General features: G+C 40.5%; 2 protein-coding genes across 8 annotated transcripts in view; one reads left to right on the top strand and one right to left on the bottom strand.

Moving 5' to 3' along the window:
* Positions 1–6,868, top strand: part of NDUFAF7 (NADH:ubiquinone oxidoreductase complex assembly factor 7) — a 34,919-nt gene extending 28,051 nt beyond the window's left edge. For 2 of the 7 annotated variants that reach the window (XM_077764265.1, XM_077764263.1), the window contains 2 exons: positions 678–965; positions 1,133–2,038. In XM_077764265.1, the coding sequence (XP_077620391.1) occupies positions 678–890 (213 nt within the window). In that variant the 3' untranslated portion in view covers positions 891–965; positions 1,133–2,038. Of the gene's footprint in view, positions 1–373; positions 534–677; positions 966–1,132; positions 2,039–5,249 lie in introns of those variants that run through there. The other 5 variants (XM_077764267.1, XM_077764268.1, XM_077764264.1 and 2 more) reach the window with 5 other exon arrangements.
* Positions 2,861–23,782, bottom strand: part of PRKD3 (protein kinase D3) — a 78,892-nt gene continuing 57,970 nt past the window's right edge. The window contains exons 11-18 of the mRNA XM_077764262.1: positions 22,855–22,907; positions 18,668–18,740; positions 17,502–17,608; positions 11,608–11,769; positions 11,284–11,382; positions 8,503–8,770; positions 6,383–6,468; positions 2,861–5,526 (exon numbers count right to left, since the gene is read on the bottom strand). Coding sequence (XP_077620388.1) covers positions 5,353–5,526; positions 6,383–6,468; positions 8,503–8,770; positions 11,284–11,382; positions 11,608–11,769; positions 17,502–17,608; positions 18,668–18,740; positions 22,855–22,907 — 1,022 coding nt within the window. The 3' untranslated portion in view covers positions 2,861–5,352. The remainder of the gene's footprint in view (positions 5,527–6,382; positions 6,469–8,502; positions 8,771–11,283; positions 11,383–11,607; positions 11,770–17,501; positions 17,609–18,667; positions 18,741–22,854; positions 22,908–23,782) is intronic.

The raw sequence follows: 23,782 nt of genomic DNA, 5'->3' as shown, positions 1-23,782 counted from the left end.
AAACAAAAATTTTGTAGTATTTCTAAAAAAAAAAAAACACATTTAAAATGACAAGCACATCTCAGCACTCCTGTTGTTGGCCTGACGCTAGGGAATAGCGGAACCAGGTGGCCTGGTGCACCAGGGGGCCTTTTAAGTGCCCTGCGTCTCTGTGTGCGGTAGATCTAAGACTTCCAAATGACGTTCGCGTGTTAACAAAACTTGACTGTGTTTATGAGTATTAATTTTGTAACTGTTCTGAAAATATCTTAACCTTTCAGTATAGATCATACCACCTGGGAATATTTGCTAAACCTACAAATCCATAGGTTTGGGTCTTAGCAATCTATGCTTTTTTTTTTCTCTAATAATTGTTTTTATTTTTTATTATGAGAGAGCATATGTGTGCATGTAGGTGCGGGGAGAGAGAATCTTAGGCTCCATGCTCAGTGCAGAGTCCGACACAGGATTTGATCTCATGACTGGAGGCAAAATCTACAGTTGGATGCTTAACCGACTGAGCCACCCAGGCGCCCCAGCAAGCTAGGTTTTTGGTGAGCGCTCCACGACTCCGAGGCAGGTGGTCAGAAATCCCATCTTAAGCGGTGCTTTCTTGAGTGGCTAATGGTCATGGGTGTTGCTGCGTATAACTAGGAATCCTTCTGGTTATTTTTACTGAGAAGTTTTTTTCTTTCCAGGTTCTTTTAGACAAATCAGACGAGCCATCCAGGCAGCAGTTACTTCAGGGGTATGATATGTTGATGAATCCCAAGAAGATGGGAGAAAGATTTCACTTTTTTGCCTTGCTGCCCCATCAGAGACTTCATGGTGGAAGCCATCTGATGAATGCATGTCAGTCAAAACCTTCTCTGTCTCCTGTAGCTGGGTTTGGTGAACTTGCCTGGAGGTGATACCTCAGTGTGGACGTTTTACCCCTAAATCTGCCTAAGAAAGCAAAATAAAGGGGATACATTCACGCATCACAGGTAAAATACGTATTACAATATTTTATGTCATACTAAAAATTGCCCATTTTATATAAGGTAGAGCTAAACATTGATCTTTTAAAGCTGTGTCTGGCTTTTGGCACAGTTGTGTGCTCACCTAAATGAAACAAGTTACCTTGAAACAGTATTCTTTTTTTTTTTTAAAGTTTATTTGGAGGGAGAGAGCGAGCACGGGAACACACTGGGGAAGGGGCAGAGAGAGAAGAAGAGAGAGGATCCCAAGTGGCCTTCATGCCATCAGTGCAGAGCCTGGTGCGGGACTCGATCCTACAACCGAGATCATGGTCTGAGCTGATAGCAAGAGTTGGATGCTTAACCAGCTGAGCCACCCAGGTGCCCTGAAGTGGAATATCCTTTAATTAATAAGGCTAGCTGCAGCATTTTTATTTTAAAAAGTAAACATGAACATTGGTTTAGTAAAAAACTGGAAATCTAAGTGTGGCCTTTCAGAGGGAATGGGTTAAATAGAACTGTCCATAAAGTATTTTTAGAAAATGAGATAGAACAATGTGTCCTTATAGATCTCTAAGAATGTAGTAAATAAAAAAGGTACATACATGTAAAAATGTTTTATAGTTAGGATTCAGTTTTGGGGAAAAGCTGCATTTAAAGAAATGCTTAATTTGATAGAAATTAACAGTGCAGACTGGTGGTTTTCTGTGACAGTTACTTGTATATAGAAAGTGAGGAAAGGATGGCCAGTAATTACTATTAAATATCCCAGTGGAGGAGCACCTGGGTGGCTCTTGATTTCAGCTCAGTCATGCTCTCATGGTTGTGAGCTAGAACCCAAGGTCAGGCTCTGCGCTGAGCGTGCTGCCCGCTTAAGATTATCTCTGTCCCTCTGCCCCTCCTTTGCTGCCTGCGCACACACGCTCGCGGTCTCAAAAAAACAACAAAAAAACCCAATGTGGAAGTGTGTTTGAAGGGTGGAAATTCATTCTCCTTTGTGGTATTTGAAATGTTTTACCCTCTGCTTCTGTGAATTTTGTAATTAAAAGAAATACATTAAAAATTTTTAATCCCAGTAAAACCAGTGAAGTTAACATGTACCTGAAATCGTAGGTGGTTGTTTATGAGTGATAATTTTCTCATTTGCGCTAATTCTCTCATTTTCAGTTCACAGAACTTTTGTATCTATACCAGACACCTACTTTCCAAAGAATTGTTATATGGCAACACAGATTTGCAGTGAGATTAAAGGAAAATACTAGCCCTGTTCTGAACTTACAGCTTAACTATATTGGAAGTTCGTTGGTGGAGTGATCCACTCTTGGCTTTTTATGGCTTTTTTGGCTTCCTTCAGAACAGGACTAACATTCTGAATCTCACTCTAAAGGAAGATGGAGGCCTTATTTTTCATGTGCTGCTGAGCTTTGGGCCATTCATAGCCACCTTTATTTTTTTCCCGTATTTTTCTTCAAAAATTTGGTTGGGAGAATTTTTGGAAGGTGAAAATGCCCCATATTGGCCCCTCAATTACCTAGTAGTTTTACAATTAATGGGAGGAATCAGGAAATGCCTTGTGTCTTAAACCTAGAAAATTTTAACTTGAGGTGGGTCTTCCAGCAGTGACAATAGCTGAGTATTTGATGATAGTTCTGAAAAATCTGTAGTTGTAGTTATTCTAAACTTTCATTCCAAGAAATGAGACCTCCAGATAATTACGTCAAATTTCATATAAAACTGAAATGAGGTTTTTTTTTATTTTAGGTAGTTAAAAAAAAGTGTTTTAAATATAGCATTAGTTCCATTTACAAAGACTATTTCCAAAATAGTTCTTTTACCAAGGCCTGGGCAAACACCACAACCTAATAAAATTTTCTGTGGATACCTCTACTAGAGATAAGCTCAGGTTTTCACATGGGAACGTATGGTGATATGGAAATACATTTTATTATCAGGCTTCTTTAAGGATATTTACAAAAGTGGGATGTAACAAAAAATATAAAAATGTACTGAACAGTGTCATTAGAGACTACTTGGTACATTATCAAATGTTTCTAACAATGATTTCTTATACAAAAACAACTTCAAGACAAAAAGTTATGCAGGTTATACAGTATCTGGAGTAAATTACTCAACTCCAAGTGCTCTGACAGTGCCTTTACAAACTTTTTAAGAAAACTTCTTAGGCATTCAACGACACAAAGAGAGTGCAATTAATTTCATGGCTTGTAGTTTGATTACATAAGTAGAGCAAACATCATTCCAGTTAATTTTCACCTTCTGCAGTAAAACCACAATAGGGCGCCTAGTGACTCAGCATTATTCCATTTTAGCACACTGATATAAACAGAGTTACTTTGGACCAATTTGGGAAGCCATCCTTTACCACAGGGAAATTATATTTCTAAAAGGTTTTGCGAAATTAATTTGGTTTAATTTTTTGAACTCCTAGAGGAGAAAAAAGTACCAGGAGACACTGGAATGCTTCCTGGAGAAGTTTATGGGAGGCAGTGCAGCAGCACGGTTAGGAGGGGTGAAGGGGACTGGAGCCACACTGCCTGGGTTCAAATCCACATACCAGCTGTACCCTCTAGCATCTAGTTACTTAATTTTCCTATGCCTCCGTTTCCTTACCTGTGAGATGGAGTCCAAAATGTTCTCCCCTCACGGCTTTCGTGAGGGTAAGTAAAGACACGTAAAGTTCAAAGCATGGGAACACTGCACGTTTGCTACTCTCTCCACAGTGATTCTAGTCCTAAGTGATGGCGTAGCTTCAGGGATCTCGTAGGACCTCTCAGTCTTGGGCTGGACACAGGGACCCTCTGCCACCTCAAATTCAGCGAGCAGTGACAGTTACCACTTTTATAGTTTTTAGTTTATTGAGTATGGATATGTTCATAAATATCTGATCATCACAACAACACTGTGAGGAAGGTAGAGGCAAGAATTAGAATCTTCATATTTTAGACTGATGAGCAACTTGAGCCATAGCAGACTGGAGCCAAGACTTAATTAAAAGACTGGCTTTTCTGACTCCAAATCTTTGACTCTTTTTGGAGGGAAAAAAATTTACAGTGATTACAGAGGAATGAAAAAACAAAAAGCTGCGAGTTTTTTTAGTAAGTGGGTGCTCCTAGATATTAAACTCTTTGGGGGGTGGGGGGGGAGAACTATTAGTAACTTTTTAAAAGCTATGGAAAAATCTAACATCTTAAATATTATATCTGAGTAGAAAAACATTTCTTTAGCTGGTTGCCAGTGCTGAAATGTAACAAAACAAAACAAACCCCCCACAATTTAGAAGGGCAGGGCTACATTATCAGCAGAACAGATGAAAGAATAAAATAAGTGTTTCATGCTCTGCCCCACCCACTCCCCCAAACTGCTTTAAATATTGATTTACAAACATTCTGGATATCTGTTAAAGCCTTCCAGTAAGCTAAGGGAAGAAAAATAGGATACACTCTTCGCTGTTCTCTATGGCATTAACTTATCCTGCCCTGACCTTACTTTTAGCAATTTTCTTCCTCAAAGTATTCAATTCTGTGTAAAGATAAACTGTGTAATTAAGGTTCTGATCTAAACCTACTGAATGTCGGAAACCAGCTGCGGGGCCCTGGAGGTGTGGGAGGGCGGGTATGCAGTAGCGGGGCTGGGCTCTGAGAAGGCTTAGAACCTCAGCACTTAGACCAATGGGTTCTCCCCTGGGGTCTGAAACATCTCGACCCCAAAATTATCTTAGAGGGCCTTCCAACATACTCACAAAAGGTGACAACTTAATTTCTATCTTGTAGCGAGCACCTTAAGTATTTCAACTCCAAAAGGTTAGTGATCACTGTTTTGGAGTCGACTGACCTAAAGAAAAAAAGGTAGAAGAGTCTCGCACTCATCTTCTAGGCAGGCAGGAAAACCCCCTCAGTGCCTCTGTGGTCAAATGTTTCGAGTTCTTACAGGAAATGGCACGCTGGGAGCCCCTCCTCAGTTCTCTCTTAAAGGCAAAGCTGTTTAGTCATCACTGTTAAAACTGGTGTGATTTGGTCAAGCCATATGATGGCTGGGCTCTAAGCTCGCCTTTTTCTCCTTTTTAAAAAATAATGTAACAACAGGAAAGGGAAGATAAATTAAATGCCACTATAGAATTAAAGTGAAGGATTAGGAAAAAATACAAAACCAGTCATTGTTTATGCTATAAAAATTTTGAAAAGCTTCATCTTGGTTCCCTTCTGTGTTTTTTACTACTCAGTTTTCCCTCGTGTACCTTCTCACGGTGAACTACAGTACTGGTGTCACCGATTTCTCATCACATTTCCCCAGGTCTTTGCATCCCTGCAGAGGATGACCCTACACAGAACAGTTGTGCAGCAGAGTATCAGCCTATGACATGAAATCCTTCCTTCCTGCCATTAGCTCACTGATACTAAGGATCTTCTTCCATATCATCTGGATTGGGAGCCATAATGAAGTGCTTTGGGTATACAAGGTTGTGGGTGTATGCATGTATTTCCCAGCGGGCATCATCACTTTCGTGTGTAATGTAACGTTCACCAATGCGAGTTTCAAATTCTCTAAGGTCAAGCCAAGTCTGATAGTCCTAGAAAAAAAATGAAACAATTATAAAGTATAAATGAAACAAAATACAGTGAACTTGTGTTTCCTAGGCCCATAGTTGCAAAATTGACAGTCCCCACTCATAAGTACTTGCTCTACAGTAAGTTCCGTTTGTAATATTTTAACAATGTTAAAGATACTTTTTCAAATTTAGAGTCTCTTAAGAAGGAAGTTAACTAGCTTCTAAAACTAAAAGCTGCCTGAGGCTTCTGAGATGGCTAATAATAACTAAAACATTCTGTTCTGTATTCTGACCTTACCCCCACACCTTACTCCTCAAAGTAGGGGAAAGTATTTAGAAACCACTATCAGGATAATTTAATAGTCTCTGAAACTGCATTTGTTCTGAAGTTAATTCTACCTGCCAACCTCCCCCCCCCCCCCCAAAGTAGTTCTAAAGCTTCTCTTTACTCCGAACTTTAGGGGTTACTTTTAACAAATCTATGCAATAGCTTTTGGGGGAATTAAGCCAAACATTTTAAATGACATTTTATATCTCATTAATGCAAATATGAATCTTTTAGTGGGCATTTTAGAGGTAAAATATATTTGACAAGATAATATGCTTATTTTACAGAAAGGTGAAATGAGCCATAAGGCCCTGTTAAAAGGCTAATTCATTGCTTTCAGTTCATGGGAGTTTAACTGCCTCAGTTCTGCAGGTGGATGGTACCCAGCAAGCCTCCCAGAGATTCAGCCACAGTACAAAGTAATCCCTGAAGAACACTCGGGCTGCGCGACAACACGCACAGCCTGCTGACCTGCAAGTAGGTCCAGCAGGTGAGACCCTTACAACGAACAGCTCAAATGAGATCACCAGGGAGAGTCTGGTTTCTTACCTGCAGCCAGGGGTGGCTGAGAGATTTGTCCACACTGTAGCGCTTTCTCATCTTCACCTGAAGGAGGTTGTTTATCAAGTCAATTGCTAAGAGGAGAGAGAAGATGCAACTGGTGAGTCTGGGTGGATGGGGCACTCCCACACTGTGACTCTGCCTGGCAGGCACCAAGCCACACAAATACAGGGCTGATGGTTTTTCTCAAGGACACGGCCTTCCACCTGACACATCAGTGACCCGTAATGTTTACTGAATTTAGAGGACCTGTTTTATTAAGTGTGCCTGTTTCGCTAACGCGGCGATATCGGGTACAGGTTAACAGCGCAGACTCTGGTCAGTCACCACACTGCGCCGTTTCCCACTTTCCTCATTGATAACATGAGGTTGTTGAGATGAAATAACACATGTAAAGGGCTGAGAACAGGGCTTAGCACATACATGTTAGTATTAACTATTATTTCAAAATGAATAAAATGGATTACCGACTGATGTGCCGCTGCTGTCCTGCAGTGACCCCTTCTCTAGTCCCTGGTCTGCAGGGAAGCCACAGCCACTGCCTCGCCTCTGCAGATGTGGCTGGACTTGCATGAGAACTTCTTACCAACAGTTCATACTCAATAGGTTTCACACAAATATGTTCATGGGGCCTTGGTGTAAGTGGGGAGATCTTGGCTTACTTATTTTATCCAGTTACTTGAAGAAACAATAACCTCAAAAGCAAAACCATCATGTAGCTACATCCTGACTTCCACTGGACGATGATACATTTAAAATTCTGACAGTAAGGCCTGGACCCAGGGCTGAGCCAAGTGGAAGAGTCACACGGTACCAGTTCTGTCTCTGTTCTGCGTACCACAGTATTTAATCACAGACTGCACTGGGTTCAACTTCAGACTTTTATCCCCTGTTCCTTACGTGATTGTCCACCCTGTGCATAAGAGTCCTTTGGGGTATTTATTAAAATGCACTCCTGGGTGTCATTCCAGCTGGTGAATTGGAATCTCTGAGATATAACCAGAGGTTTTTGTTTTAGTACACTCGCCAACTGATTAGTCTGAAGTGTGCAGGCCACGCTGCCCCAGGAAGTCTAAGAGGACTCTGCTAACACCCAGAAACCCTCCTCTATTCTTTAATTAGCTGCTCATTACCAAGAAAGTCTGCTACTGTCTTTACATGCGGTTCCTTGAACTTTCCCAGTTTAATAGACTGTTAAATCCCTAAGATTAGGTCTGGTACTTTTGGAAAACAAAAAAGACTCCTGTCCCAAAGGTTGGCTAATCCAGGTAGGAGTATTCCCCAGTAGGGTTCTCTTCAATACGGGGCTGTTAAAGAAGTGTGTCCTTTTCTGTTGGTGTCTGTAAACTTAAATAGACCCAACCAAGGCATTCTTGATGCACACAGAACAGGGGCCTGCAAGCTCAAAACCCTTCACCAGGCAAGGAAAACACAGATCATGCTTCCTAGGACTGGTCCACAGGAGAGCTGACAACAAACTGAAGAATGTCTGGAACATTCATTCTAGGTATAAGGAACCTGAAATAACAGGTCTCTGAAAATAAGTAATTATGAAAAGAAAGAATACTCCTCTTAAGTAGATCTTACACAGTTTGGAGGAGGGGCCCAGAGAAGACTTTACACATAAGCCACAGGCTAAGGGGTCCTGAAGGATTGGAGGCAGGGGAAAGATCTAAGCAACACGCAGAAGGCAGCTGAGAAGAGTAAACCGCTAGGTTTTAGATGGGGAGCAGCGGAGGGGAGGGCTGAAGGTGACCTTGGGCTATCTCAGAGCAACCTACAGCTGCAGGGTTGGCCGAGATGTAGGGGGCAGAGTAAGATGAAAGTGGGGTTTCCTGAAGACAGATTTGGCAGCGCTGGTGCCTGGGAAGGACTATGAAAGAGTCGTTTCAAAGGGAGGAAATTGGGTCCTTCCTGGATCCATGCTAGGCCTGGGAACTATAAGGAAGTTAGAAAAGAGACAATCAGAGGGTGCTCAAAAACTGGTAATGGGTTGAATCTGGAAGAGGAGTATGAGAAATTAAAAAGAGAAATCAGAAGAAACAGGCTGATTTGGGATCACAAAGATTTTTAGACTAAAGGGCACAGAGCTGTAGTATAGTTCTTACCTTCACCAGAAATTTCTCTCCATGGATTTGGTGGGTACATAAATGCAGCATTTTGGATTTGGTCATTTATATCTTCATCTTCATTAAAAGGGAAGGTGCCACTGAGGCTCACATAGACGATAACTCCCACTGACCACATATCTAGAGAACGGTTGTAACCTTTGCTCCTGAGAACTTCAGGGGCTAAGTACGCTGGCGTGCCTACCACAGACCTCCTGAATGACTTTTCACCAATGATGCGTGCGAAACCAAAGTCACACAACTTCACCTGGAAAGAAAAAAAACCAAAACTCATGTTAATTTTGTATTATCGTCTATGTGTCGATCTCTGTATATACCTGCCCCTAAGTGATAACTGTATAACTTCATTTTTTAATTTATTTATTTTGAGAGAGGGAGCAGGGGAAGGGCCGAGAGAATTCCAAGCAGGCTCTGCACTGTCAGTGCGGAGCCTGATGTGGGGATCAATCCCACAAACAGATCATGACCTGAGCTGAAATCAAGAGTTGGATGAATAACCGACAGAGCCACGAAGCTCCCCAATACTGTATCATTTCAACACACTTGCCAACTGCACTGATTACGAGTATCAAATGATTGTAGATAGGGAAATTGTAAAATACCCTTTTCCCAAGAAGCCCTGTGATCTACTACCAACATGGTATGAAAAACTTCCCTAGTGCTTATTTCAAAAAAACCTCTTTTAAGTTTTAGCTTCCACAATGTCAAATACCAGACGGGTGCTCTAAGTGGTCACAAAGTTTTTTGGAGGATGCTGATCTTTTAGTATTTGTCTTTAAAGGAGAGACTTTTCTGTGAACAGGAATTAGGTGTTTCATTTTTAAATCCTCACAGTGACCTCACTGTGCCTGAACACATAAAGGCCCTCAATAAATGATGCTGAATGAAAAAATAAGTTGATGTTTTAAAACTTACCCCTTATTTTGATTAATCCTGGAATCTATATTCTCAAGGATACTATCACTTGGCACATAACTTGAGTGTAGTAAAAATTACTAACGGAGCCAGTGGAAAAACAACGCTAGAGGCTGCTTGAAAGAATAAGAAAGAGCAAANACTTGTGGGGATGAGCACTGGGTGTTATGTGGAAACTAATTTGACAATAAACTATTTATAATAAATAAATAAAGGAAAAAAAAGAGCAAAGGTGTTTTCTGTGATTGTGGAATAAATTACTACTAATGAGATACTCAGATTTGGGAAAAGTTCTATCAGAAGGTAGCCACAGTTCCTATAATGCCCTTTTGGGAAGAGAATTCTGGAAGTATGATGAGCTCGGCAGAGCTCAGAACACTTATCTTGCTGCCCACCTTCTAGGAGAAGTTCAGATTTTGGTGACTAATGGTACATCCATGCTGAACCAGCAAATGCCTAGTACCTTCCAGAAGAAATGCCCTGCCTCACACATGGTCTTCATGGAAAGCATTATGATACTTGGAGAAAAGAGAGATTTGGCCTCTACAAACCTGGGGTACAAGCAGTGCCTGGAGAGGGTATGGTGAAGGTGTATTCAAATGCTGCTTGCTATTTCTAGGACATGGACCCTTGTGCATGTTTTTATGGTAACTGTTCTGGGTCATTATTGAATGTAGCTCCCTCTTTAAGTATCTGAAGAGTAGGATTCGCGACCATGAAGACATAGGAACTGTTTGTTAGATGCCGTTATTTCAGCTAACATCTTGATAAAGAAAAGTTGCCTTGGCAGTTTGGCAACTGAATATTTTCCCTTTGTTCCTAACAGAGGTCAGAAAGACAGGTTTAGCCTCACTGCAGGGGTGTGCATCCTTTGCCCAGCCCATTCTGAAGATCAAGTGAGATGATAATGTATGGGAGCACTTTATTTAAAACATCACACCAACTATTAGGGAACCTTTTTTTTTTTTAATCTCACAATGATAGGGAATCACTTTTAAGCACACAGGCATTATAAAAGAATAGGATTCCCTCCTTTAAAAAGTTGAATAATTTTTAGAAATACATCTTTTTCTTTGAAAGATGATTTACATTGTATTCAACTCAAGTGGAACAGCCACTTGTCCTTCGTCTAGCCATCTGACTGTGCATGTTTCAAACCTACATAAACAATAGTTTGACAAAAGATATTCTAGCTGATAGTTACGGGCATTGCCAACATATATTCCTCAGGAAAACTGTTTCAAACTTTGGGTTTATGAACCATTTAGCAGGTTATTAAATATCTTTGGATCAAAATCAACACTCTTCAGTGAAATGAAATTTAGCCAAGTAAAAAAATCGGTGCAAGACACACACACAAAAGGGATACACGTGTGTGATAGCCATGATGGGAAATGTAATTCTTGCATAGGTTTTGGTGAAAATGTCTGAAATAAAGTACTCTGAAGAGGAAGAGGAGTTGGCTGCCTGCCTCAAAATCTGTGTCCCCCATTGTAGGGCTGCCCCCTGGTCCATTTTATGGGGAATTTGTCCTGAGACCCAGGCACCACCCAAGGTAGATCCTCCTCACTGCGTTCCCCACCCCCGCAAGGAGAAGTGAACTGCAAAACAGTCTCCATGCAAAAAGTTATTCCTGAAAGTGTGCTGAAGTCTAAGAAGTCTTGATGAAAATAAACAATATGAGTAGTAAGATCTGAGCTCAAATTTTTCAAGGATTAATCCCCACTGGCAGTTACAGGCTACTGACTGCTGTTAAGATGGTTACGTATCTGAACCGACCCCACACCTTTCGTCATATGGGTGCTGTGTGATGTCAGCTACTGAAGGTTCTAGAGAGCACCTCACCTGAGGAAATGGCTCTGCCGATGCGAGCAGCACGTTTTCTGGCTTTAAATCACAGTGCACAATATTTTTAAAATGTAGATTCCTCAAGGCAACAAGGATCTGTTATTAGAGAAAACAGAATTTTTTCAGTGCCTGGAAAAAAATGATAGTTAACCCCCCACCTGCCCTCTGGAACAGCATGATAATTATAGAAGTGCACCACGGTTCTTCAAAATTTAACTGAAGTGTAAGGTTAACAATTCCCACAATATCCCTTTATGTAAAAGCACTGCTATTTAATTCTCTCCGTTTTAAAGTATTCTCGTTTCAAAAGAGTGGAAATACCTGTGTGACCATGAATTTAGTAATTCGTTCTGGAAGCCGACTTTTCTCACTGGACAGAATCATTTCCAACATATCGCCGTGCAGCTTTTCCATTACTACAAAAACTCGTTCCGGAGTTTCGAACATACATTCCAGGTTTACGATCCCAGGATGGTGCAAATTCTGAAGAGTTGCAGGATATTTACATGACTGACTTCAGCAGAGAAATGGTTTTATTATGCAAATGTCTAACTCTGTGCTACGATTAACGGTACGCAACACATGGCATAGGAAGAAAAACAGGTAAATAGGCACTAAAAGCGAACAAACAGGACCACGGAACTCCGATTTGCCAAGGTCTGTGGTGGAGAGTGGATGCGCCAAGGGGAAGGAGGGTCTTCCCACCTGATGACATAACTGCCCTTGTCCATTACTACCACTGTGCTTTCTCATCTTCTGTCTTCTGACTCTAAGTTTATGTTGTCCAGGAATAGGCACCAACTGCCAACCAAACCTTAGAGTCAATTACACAGATCTGTGGCTCTTTGGGGCTGTCTCTCTGCTCAGAGACGGTTATGTTTTTAAGGTAGTTTTTGTCTACGCCTGGATTCTCAATCATGCCTTGATTTGGTCTTCCCTCTTTCGGCCTCAGCATCTCTACCTCCATCACCTCCTGTTTCTTGAGCACCACTATGTTACCAGGGTTAGAGAAATAGAAAGTTGAATGTGATACTGTTTCTGCTAATAAAAAAGCAATCTATCTTACTGGTTAAAAAAAAAAAAAAGCCAAAACCCCAAAAACCTTCCTCAAAAGCAAATTGGAGAAGTCAGTCATGCTCAAAAACATTCAATGGTTTTTTATTCTGGACATAAATCTGTTCCTCTGCTTGGGTTTTCACATCTTCAATAACATGGCTTTATTCACCCTATTCAATTTTACATATGGTCTATTGGCTCAAGTAATTAAACTTTATTTATAGAAACCTATTTTTCTTATGCTTTTTTCCTTATTATGGGTCCCTAATTATGCTGGGAGGGCTTTTTGGCTTATCTGAAGTTGAGTGCCCTTTTTTTTTTTTTTTTAATCTGCCATCATCTCTCAATTCCCACTGTAACTGCTTTAATTTCAGCTCACGTTACTTCTCCTTGGGACGATGCAGTAGTTTCCACCCAACACCAAGTATATGTGCAGCAGACTTCTCCCAGGCTACTGTGGCATGTGTATCTTACTCTGTAGCCTGGTAAGTTCCCTGGCAGCAGAGGCTCTGTCTTAGTCATTTTAGCTCCATGTCTGAATCATGGTTGGTGTTTTTAAAAATGCCTAGCAAGCACAAAATAAATACTGTTTAGTAATCAATTTAAAACAACTTAAGATGATATTCCAAGTAGCAAAATAAAAAGTGACAAGTTTTACAGTAAACAAAAGTGAAAGGCGTGTGATAAGAGCAGGAAGCAGGGGAAGATTCAGAACATCACAACTCTGATCCACTTAAGAGGTGAAAGTGTGGCTGGCTGTCCCCATTCGGTGGCTGTCCCCCTCCCCCCCGTAAAGCCTCATGTACACACACACAAAAGCAGAAGCACGCTGTAACATTACTGTCCCTTAACAACTTCTATTTGTTTAAACATCCTATTTCCTCTGGAGTCTGTTTTGGTAAGCTATACTTTCACAGAGAATCATTTTCTCCAGGTTTTCAAATTTATCTCATCAAGCTGGACAAGACAGCATCTTAAAGTCCCAAAATGCCTTTACATTTTTTAGTATTTGTGGTCATCTCCCCAAGATGTTCTTATATTTATTTTTTGCTTTCTTTAAGTGTATTGTTCATTCTTTAACTTTTTTTTTAGGATTTTAAGTAATCTCTACACCCAATGTGGGGCTTCACCTCACAACCCTGAGATCAAGAGTCGCACACTCCCCCCCAACTGAGCCAGCCAGGCGCCTGTCATTCTCTAACTTCTCAATTTGGATTCTTTAATTCATTTCTGTTCATTTTTTCTTGTGTGAATAGTTGAAGTTATATTTTTTTCCTAAGCAATAGTCTAAAAGCTGATACACAGTATTTTCATGACTATCATCTAAATACTCTGACATCTTGACTTTGCTCTTTAAGAATTAAGACATTAAAAATTTTTTCACAGGGCACCTGGGTGGCTGAGTCGGTTAAGTGCTCACTGTGCTGGCAGTGGAGCTTACTTAAGAAAAACAAATTCAGGTGGTGGGAGCTTTTTGTCTTCTGATTTTGTCATTTACTTCTAGTTTTACTGCGTTAAGATCAAACAACACTATCCTACTGCTTTTGTGAATTACTGAGGTCTTTGTTCTCTGTTTTTAGAGAGACATCAGTATAAAGTGGTTACATTACCTTCTAGCGTTTAGGCCTCCTGTGCTGTTAGTTTTGGCTACTTCATCTGCCAGGAGGACTCCTAGGTGCTTGTCAGTTCCTCCCTGTCTCTTATTTCCTTTATACATGTTGCCACTGTTATCTGGTGTGACCTGCACTCTTCCCCTATTAAAGTGCCCTTCTTTGCTTCACTTACTGTGTTCTCCCTCAAATAAAATCTTATCAGATCACCCCCCACCCCCACTCCACCCTTGCTTTCCTCTATTTGAGGAGGCACCTGGAGAGGGTATCACAACTGGAGAGCTCAGAAAGAGCCAGCAAACGCGCTCTTAACGGTGGCCTCTTCCTGCGCGTGCCCCTGCTCCATCCACTTTCCAGTGCTCTGGAAAGACTCCTACCTACTGTGTAGGTCTGAACTCCCTTCTATTTTTATTAAGGATAGAGTATACATTTCTGTTTATCCTGTTTCTTGTAGCTTTTGGGTTATTTCCAAGAAGAGAAAGGGGAAATGCTGAATTTATACCACGGTGTTCAAACCAGAAATTTCTCTCTGAAGTTTCTGATGACATTTTCCCATTAACACAGGTAGCCGTCAGAGTGTCACACATTTTCTCCCATTACCACTCTACACTTACCCTCTTCAGGCAAGAGCAAAAGACACTTAATACTGGCAAATCCCTATGAAACAAAGGTAAAAATCCTCCATTTCTTTCCTGCCCCACAACATGCTCCCCAGATGTGGCCACGTTAACAGTTTATGCGGGCACGGATCCTATTCTCTGCATGACCGTCTGTACACATATACAAAGTACACACTGCAAGGACCCATACAAATGAAACCATTCCACACTTCCATTTAAAAATTTAACAATATGTCATAGGTTAATTACCCACATAAACACACTGATTCAATAAACATTAAATGAGTATTTGCTATATGCCGGTACTACGCTGGTAGTCTGGATTCATGAGTACAAAGTTGACAAATGTCTCCTCTCATTGAGCTTATTAATTCTAGCAAGCTTGGGTAGCCATTAGGTAATAAACTAGTAAATTACCCAGTATGAAGGTGGTAAATGCTATGGAGAGGAGAAAAAGGGGCCTGGGGTAGATGGGTGGATGATGCTGAACGGAAGGCAAGGGCCTCACGGGGAAATAACCTTTGGGCAAAGTCTGAAGGAGATAAAGGAATATGCCATGCAGATACTGGGCGTGCCAGCATCCTAGGCAGAAGGAACAGCTAAAGCAAAGTCCTTGAGACGGGACCATACCTGGCATGTTTGAGGAGCAGCAAGAAAGTCGGTGTAGCCACTATCCTGAAAAGAAACTCAATTTGTTGAGTGTTGTGTCTACAATGGAACCTTTTTCAAGAGACTTTGGTTCAGCTGAACAGAGTATTTGCAGATGCCCAAAAATGTCATGTCCTCTTTTCTATTAAACTGATAAATACAGAGCTTATCGCCAAGTGCTCAAGAGAGAGGCTAGATGTTCCTGGGTAAACTGTAAGGTCACTCCTAAATCAATGATTCTATCTGTAATTGTCCCTCCCTGCCATCGGAAAGGCCAAAACTGTGGTCTCAACAATGTGCTTGATCTTCACCCCTATCCTTTATAAAGACGAGAACACAGGAAAGAAAAAGTACGGATGTCAGTGGAGCTGCAGGGGTCTCCCAGTACCAGAATCAACGACCAGCCACTTAAATTTGTTTAAGGAGGGCTCCACCAGAAGAATCCAGGGCAATGGCTGGAAAGGAAGGACGACAGGGCTGCAAGGGGGGGCGGGAACCAAAGGGTGGAGTGAGTGAGCGGGTGGAAGGGTCTCGCTGAAATGCTCATACGACCAAATCTTGTGGAATGGATTTCAGCAAATGAGTTACTATATGAAAGAAGTTTCCTTTAAAAAATGTATTAACCATATTCAGATTGTTTTTAGAGAATTGTAATTCAAATACAAAGTAGGCTAAAGTTGATCTTTATACTCTGTATGTAGAATTTGTTGAATTTACACACTGCAAAGGAACTGAGGTCAGTTTTACACACACACACACACACACACACACACACACACACACACACACAGCAGGTCCAACGTGGCAGAGAAGAAAGAGCATAGTGATGTGGAGACAGACTTAGATTCACACTCCGAACCTATCTTCTTCCTGCTGGGGGAGGTTAGTTAAGTATAGTTTCTGGCACAAAGTAAGCCATTCACGAAATAATTTCAACGATTTGGACAGAATCTACAACAAAGAGTATGGTATTAAATTTAAGATGAAAATAGTATATTTGGAGATATATTATAACCACTTAACTGTATTCTCCATAGGGCAGTTTCAATGAAAATACCCAGAAGGATATAATATACTTTTTCCAGTGGCCATGGGAAAAGCCCTAAATTTAGTTATTATGAGCCACAGTTCATAACACAGGGGGAAAAGCTTCAGTGTTTAGTTCAAAGATGTGTTTGTGATCAAAGTAACAAGGATGAATCAAGCCTTAAGAATATATCCTTAATATATTTTTTTGCATATTAGTTGGATAATGAGCAAGATTCCAAAATTAGATGCGAAAAGATTTCTAACAATATTCATATCCTAATACAGCCTGAATGCTGTTAATATTCTATATGGAAGTAGTTTTACAGGAAGAAGCAACTTTGAAATGACCACAGGTAGCTTGCAGACCACAAACTTTGATTACCACTCCTCTGAAAGAGAAGTGAGGCAAGCGTTACTGCCAGTAACTCACGATGTAATACGTGTAAAATTAATCCTGTGTTTATACGTTTCTTAACTGCTTCTTGAGGGAAGCCTAAGTTCAGTAGACTCTGTCTTCTTGAACTTCACCCACAAGCAAATGGGGCTCTGACAGCATTAACTATCATATCACTATGATTTCTTAAATATTATGCAAAAGCTACACAGTAAATAGATATTTGCATATTATAAATTTATGATCTTCATAAAAATAAAGCTACATTTTAGTCTTCTAGATGACCCCCAAAAGTAAAAATGTTACATGAAAATAAAAAGACAGTAATTTACTTGTGGGAGTTAAGTCATTGCCAGTATATCTTTAAAAATATACCTTAACGGACTAAACCATTGTAAAGTCAAATCTTTGGAGTTGTGAATTAATAAAGTAACAAACACTACTGTTAAAAATGGCAATTGCTATAATCATCAAGCCTGTCATCTGTGAGAACTGAATGGGGATAGCACTGACCTCCTAATCAGATGTGGTGATACAGAGCTATCGAGGGTCCTGAGCTTCTGGACAGATGACTTAAGAATTTTGCTGTTAAGATTTTACTCATTAAAATGTGTTCCAAACTACTACCATAATGGCAGTTCTTGTGACTCCTAGATTACTGTAACTTAATTTTTCTTAAAAATAAGAAAAAAAGGATTTAATGCAGATGCCCAGCAGCCTCTCACTGAGCCAAAAGGGCATAATATGAAAACAAAACAAAAAACAAGCCTTATTCTTATCAGCACACTAAATAGACCTGCATTTAAAAACTCATAAATCAAAAATTAAAACCAAAGTAAGCAACTTGGGTTTTTTTACCTGTAAAATAGCCACTTCATTACGGAGTTGACTCTCCTGTTTTGTTGGGAATCTCATCTTATCAATTACTTTAATAGCCACATCCCTTCCAGTCTTTCTGTGTTTTCCTATTAAGAAGAATAGTATAGAAAAGAAAGAAGCAGTAAACGGTCAGCTCATAGACAATACAGAAGTTGTCCACAGACCGAAACTGGTATGAATCTACTCTTGTGTTTCTTTGCTTTGGCTGATTTTGTTCTCCTTCACTAACCTTTAATTTTAAGAAGAAAATTATGTTTTGCCTCAATAGTAGTGATCCCTAATAAAGGCAGCTTCATTACTTGAAATGGCAGGAAATCTGAATGAACTTGTGAGCTGAGAAACAATCTGCCTTATTAAATAGTTAACTACTCTTAGTCTTCAGAGACTGTCAAGATAGAAACATTGTGTCAATGAATTAATTTTATTCAAGGTTCACTGAGTCAGCACAAAGTTATTTAGCCACATGAGAGCAAGCCTCAGGGCAGAAAGGCCAACCGGAAGACTACTTAACCAGTGTCAGCAAGGGAGGACTAGGATTTAACATTACCTTCCTCTTACACCTCGGATCATGTCGTATAAAAATACTTTTATGTACAGTTAGGCTTAATTAACAACCCTGTGAGCTATGCAGGTCGAGTTTTGTTAGCTCCATTAAACACATGAAGACACAAAGGCACACTGAGCTTAAATGACTCTGCCAACAGAAGTCACAGTGAGATTTCAGGTCTGCAGACCTGACAGGACGTCCATGCCGCCAGCAGCCGCACGGGGCCATTGGTGCGGGAAACCCAGGAGGGCACTTGCCCCGTAAGCCGGCTCACACACGCCCAACCGAGCCCCGAGCCTCGGATTTTTCCCTCATAAACATCTTTATGTATGAGCTACAAGGAGAGAGAAAGTAAGACTACGATGAAACGAAATTCCTGATTCTTTGTTACTTTGTAAAGTTTGCGGTTGAAATGAGGAATGAATACTCAGTTACGGTGAAAAGGGCTTTGCTGAAAGAATGCAACTCAACCTTTCAGAAACAAGCCACCGGACAAAACTGTGGCAAAATTGTGGCAAGACGTAACAGAGAGCAGAGGTTTCTAAATTTCACAACTTTCTGGAGTAAGTACAATACGCAACAGGCCGCAGTCACTCACCTCCATAGACGATGCCAAACTGGCCGGAACCAAGCACCTCATCGGCAAAGATCTGGTAAACAGTACTGATGTCCTACGTGGGAAGGAGGAAGTGGCATTATTTGCCCCTACAAAATACTGTCAGCATCTCTCACTCTTCCTTCTAATACTTAAACACGTTTTTAGTTTTAGGAGGCAGCTAATTTTCATAACAAGTACTTTATGAACGTAGACGTCCCATGTCCTAGAAAAGCCAGTTTTAATACTATGACTCTTGATATGCAAGTATAATATATTTTGTAAGAAGATCTCTGGGGGAAAAATGCTTTGAATACAAGGAATCATGTATTTATTAAGTAATCATCTATAAAAAGTAAATTAACATAAAAAATTAAGAATCATATTTTCCCTATTTCTCACCATCAAGGAAATCTGCTATCTTTGATTTGAGAGAAAAACTCAAAAGGTTCATATTATTGAGATTAGGCTAACTGTGAAAGGCTGGTGACAGGGTACATGTGGGAAAGTCGGTCACTCAGACCCACTCCCCGATCTTCTCCCCTGCACTGCTCTTTCTGGGTGGTTCTTGCTGCTGTCGGAATGTTCCTGGAGGCCAATCCCTCGTCCCCTCCACAGCCCCTCAGCCCCGGTGTCCCTTGTGATTGGGGCCTGTGCCAGGCTGCGTGCGTCAGGGGCTCTGTGGCTGTCTCAGTCCTAGCCAGGGCCTATATCAGGGTAGGAACTCAAACAGAATCACGTAGGCCTCAATTCTCTCAACTGGTAAAGGGAATACTAACACCTATTTCCCTGGATTTTTAAGCAAGTTAAAGAAAGATATACGCAAAGTATCGAGTCCAGTGCTTAGCATATAAAAATCAGTGATTCTGTAAATCTGATATCCTAAGTTCTCTTTTAATTAGGTAATCTTAAATTGTTGACTTCCCTAGGACTTGGTTTACTCATCTGTAAAAAAGTAAGTATTGGTCGACATCTCTAGGTCCCTCCTAATTTAAAAAATGCCTATGATTTTATGATTCTCATTCACATTTACTGAACCCTAACTGTACACAAGGCTCTGTAAAAGGTAGCTCATTTGTAGAAAAGGCCTAGTTAAGAGCCTTATAATGTATTTGGGAAACAGAGGAACCTATTAACAAGCTAAAGAATTCAGGACATATCAGGGTCAAGTACGTATTACAGTAGAGGCTATCCTAACACCTTCTCTTTACCAACTCCCCAAAATAACCTACATTCTCCATTCCCTCTGGAAAGCATATACTGACTGATGTTTCCCACAACCTAACAAAATGCTTGTGGCCTGTACCCCAATGAGTAGCTCTTAAAACTGAATTTATTCCCAAACCCATTTTGCCAAATGTACTTGTTACAAATTACATAGTTTAATTATTACAGAAATTAAATATATATTATGTAAGTCAATGAAACACGAGATTCCTATGAAAATTAAACAGTTTTACAAACTCCAGACTGGGGGAGTGAGAATTCTGTTCTCAGAATATTTCACAAGTATCCCTGGCTCTACTTTAAAGAAACACAAATTGGAAATTATAGAGAATGCATTATGGGTGTCGTACAATAAGAATTTGACTGGCCTCTGTCCCTGGCTCCTTAGAGAGAGAGGACTTGATTCCTAAGTCACAGGAGTATCTCATTCATGTCATATGTGAGCCCTTTGGATCACAACTGCATTACACTAACAAGATGACTTGGGATGGGGGAGTGCCACCACAAAGACTAACCACGTGATTAGAGGGTTGCGGCTTTGAACAGTCCATGAGGACACAGTGGGCAGGAGACTGACTTCAATCATGGGGCCAATGATTCAGTCAATCAAACTTAATGAAACTCCATAAAAAACTTTGGACACTAAGGCCCAGGTAACTCTGGAGGCTGGAGACACATCTATGTGCTGGTAGGGATGCGTACCCTGGTTTCAGGGAGAGAACGCGGAACCTCTACATTCACTACCCTCCCAGACCACACCCAAGGTGTTTTTAGTTGGCTGGTCCCGATTTTTATCCTTAGGCTGTAATCAGAAGGCCAGCACTTTGCTGCGCTCTCAGAGTCATTCTAGTGAATTCCTGAACCTCAGTGTGGGTTTGTGGGAATCCTCTGGATTTGTAGCCAGTTGGTCAGAAGTGCGGGTGACCCGGGGGCCCTGCACTTGCGGCTGGTGTCTCAAGTGAGGGCAGCCTTGTTGGGACCTGTGCCCTCAATCTGTAGAGTCTGCACGAAATCGGGGCGGTTAGCGTCGGAGCCGTGTCACTGCATTAGAGGTGGCTGACGCGAGAAAGACCAAGCGCAACCCTACTTAGCAGACCCATAAAAGTCTCAGCCCTGTGACAACAGCGAATGAATGTGCATAGGCATGTTTGAAGTTATAATGAAAATTTTAAGGTTTGTAAGAATCATTTCTATATGCTTCCCAACTTTAATCAAATTTTTGTTTAACCAACCAAATTTTGGTTCTACTCAGATTAGATGAGGGGACACTTATTATTCAAATAATAACTGCTAGAAAAGGTTTTTTCTCAAAGACCAGTTCTACACCTTTCCCCTTTGCAGCCACGAAGGTGCACGTCCCTCAGGCTCCTTCAAAGTGAGTGATCTCATGCTCTGGTGACCCTCCTCCGTCCCCAAGAAGCTGCTCTCTCTCCTACCTGCCACAACAGCAAGGGATACACAGATTACATCTCCTTGAGACCTTCTATTTCCTGTAACGCCACTGGATACTGTGTCTACACTGCAATCGTAGAAAAGCCAACATTTACGTGCTACAGAGCTGTAACAGCTGGATGTCCCAAGTGGAAGATGGGGAGAGATTTTTATTAGAGAAGTCCATACATAGTCAATGAACTATTTTATAACTTTTTTATAGCCTTCTTTCTTTCTAAAATCTTTTTTTTTTTTAATGTTTTTTATTTATTTCTGAGAGAGAGAGAGACAGCGTGAGCAGGCGAGGGTCAGAAAGAGAGGGAGATACAGAATCTGAAGCAGGCTCCAGGCTCTGAGCTAGATGTCAGCACAGAGCCCGACACGGGGATTGAACCCACGAACTTTGAGATCATGACCTGAGTTGAAGTCTGACGCTTAACCAATTGAGCCACCCAGGCGCCCCTAGCCTTCTTTCTTTCTAATCCATGGTTGGCAAATTAGTTTGTAGGCCTGCTGGCTCTTTTTGTACATGCTCCTGATCAAAGAATAGACTTTACATTTTTAAATGGTTAAAAAAGGAAAAATGCTAATTGTATTTTCTGACACATGACACATGAAAATGACCTAAAATTCAAAATTAAGTGTCTATAAATACTGGAACACAGCCATGCTCATTCTTTTCTGTACTGCCTATGGCTGTTTTCCCATTATCATGGCAGAATCAAGTAATTAGGATGGTCCACAAAGCCTAAAATATTTACTATCTATCCCTTTACAGAGTTTGCTGACCCGTTATAGTCCTCAGCACAAACCTACACACACCAGCCAAAATCAAACTGTTCATCACTATTCCTTATAAGTCCTGTACGTCCCGCTTCTGTTTGCCCATCCTCGTCCCTGTCTTGTATGGAAGCATATTCCCGGCCCTCACCCTCTCAGCACTGGAGTCAAAATCCCTTCCATCCATGTGGGCGCAGCTCAGCATTCACTTCTTGTAGGAAGCTTTCCCTGCTGACCCAGCAAGAAGTGGTCTCTCCCTTCCCTTAGAACGACTCGCGTCACTATGGAATATTCTACTATCAGTTATGAAAAAGTTAACTTTGTTTTCACATTTAAAAAAATCTGCCATACTTTCCTTCATGAGGCAGAATTCCTTAGAGAGATTACCAGCCCCAAAGTCTGGCCTGATGTCGTTAGGCCAACTGCTCAATACTTTGGCCTGGGATTTTGTTTTCCTAACTCAAGCATAATTAGCATACAGTGTTCTATTAGTTTCACGTATACAATAGAGTGTTTCAACAGTTCTGTATGTTTCTCAGTGCTCATCAAGATAAATGTATTCTTAATCCCTTCCATCTATTTCCCCACCGACCCCCACCTCCCCTCTGGCAACCACCACTTTATTCTCTGTATTTAAGAGTTTGCTTTTTGTCTCTTGAACTTATTTCTCTAATAAGATTTTCACATCTTAATTTACCTATTTTAATTACCCAGTTTGCACATTTTAGTTGTAATTTTAAATTTTTACTTACCACATTTTCCTGGATCTGACAGTTAGATACAGAAATACTAGTAGATAAATCTTCTGTAAAATAGAATAATGATGTATGAGAAAAGAACAAAATTGTTATATGACTTAATAATACTAACAACTGCTGACATGCAAGTGCCTGCAGTATATTAAGTTTTAAAACCTGGCTAACATACAGTTAATATAATTATGCTCTTTAAAAAAATTTATCCACACACACAAAACTAACCCAGTAACAGGAAACTGGCTAAATACAATATGAAACATCTACACAAAGAAATACTATCTAAACATTTAATGGTATAGAGCTATGAATACTAAGTTAGAAAGCTATCCACGGGATATTAAGTTAGAAAAGCAAGTTGTAAGGTAACAGCATTTGAATTAAAAACAAATAAAGCAAGTATGATACTTCTGATGAGTGAGAGAGGTAGGGTTGGGGAACAAAGACTAGTCTTTATACACTTCTATACTGCCTTCATTTTCTAAAACATAAAAAGCATGCATTACTTTAATAATAATAAAATTTGGGTTTCCTGGGTGACTCAGTCGGTTAAAGGTCTGACTTCGGCTCAGGTCATGATCTCATGGTTCCTGAGTCCAAGCCCTGTGTTAGGCTCTGTGCAGACAGACAGCTCAGAGACCGGAGCCTGCTTCAGATTATGTCTCCCTCGGTCTGCCCCGTTCCCACTCTGTCTCTGTCTCTCTCTCAAAAATAAACAAACATTACAAAAACTTTAAAAAAAATTTTTTAATAAAATTAAAAATTAGATAAATCTATATACTAGCACTGAAATATATCTGATATATATTCAACAGTGGATAAAAAGCAAGTTCCAAAAAGAACAGAGTATGACCACATTTTTCTAAAAAATATAACAATACAATACAGATAGCATAAGCTTCCCTTCTCCCCAAACCAAGAAATA

Source organism: Crocuta crocuta, unplaced genomic scaffold (genome assembly GCF_008692635.1).
Source record: "Crocuta crocuta isolate KB4526 unplaced genomic scaffold, BGI_CrCroc_1.0 scaffold164, whole genome shotgun sequence".
NCBI classification, from domain to species: domain Eukaryota; kingdom Metazoa; phylum Chordata; class Mammalia; order Carnivora; family Hyaenidae; genus Crocuta; species Crocuta crocuta.
The sequence above is the reverse complement of the archived record's forward strand: the minus strand, read 5'-3'. Positions and strand labels throughout refer to the sequence as shown.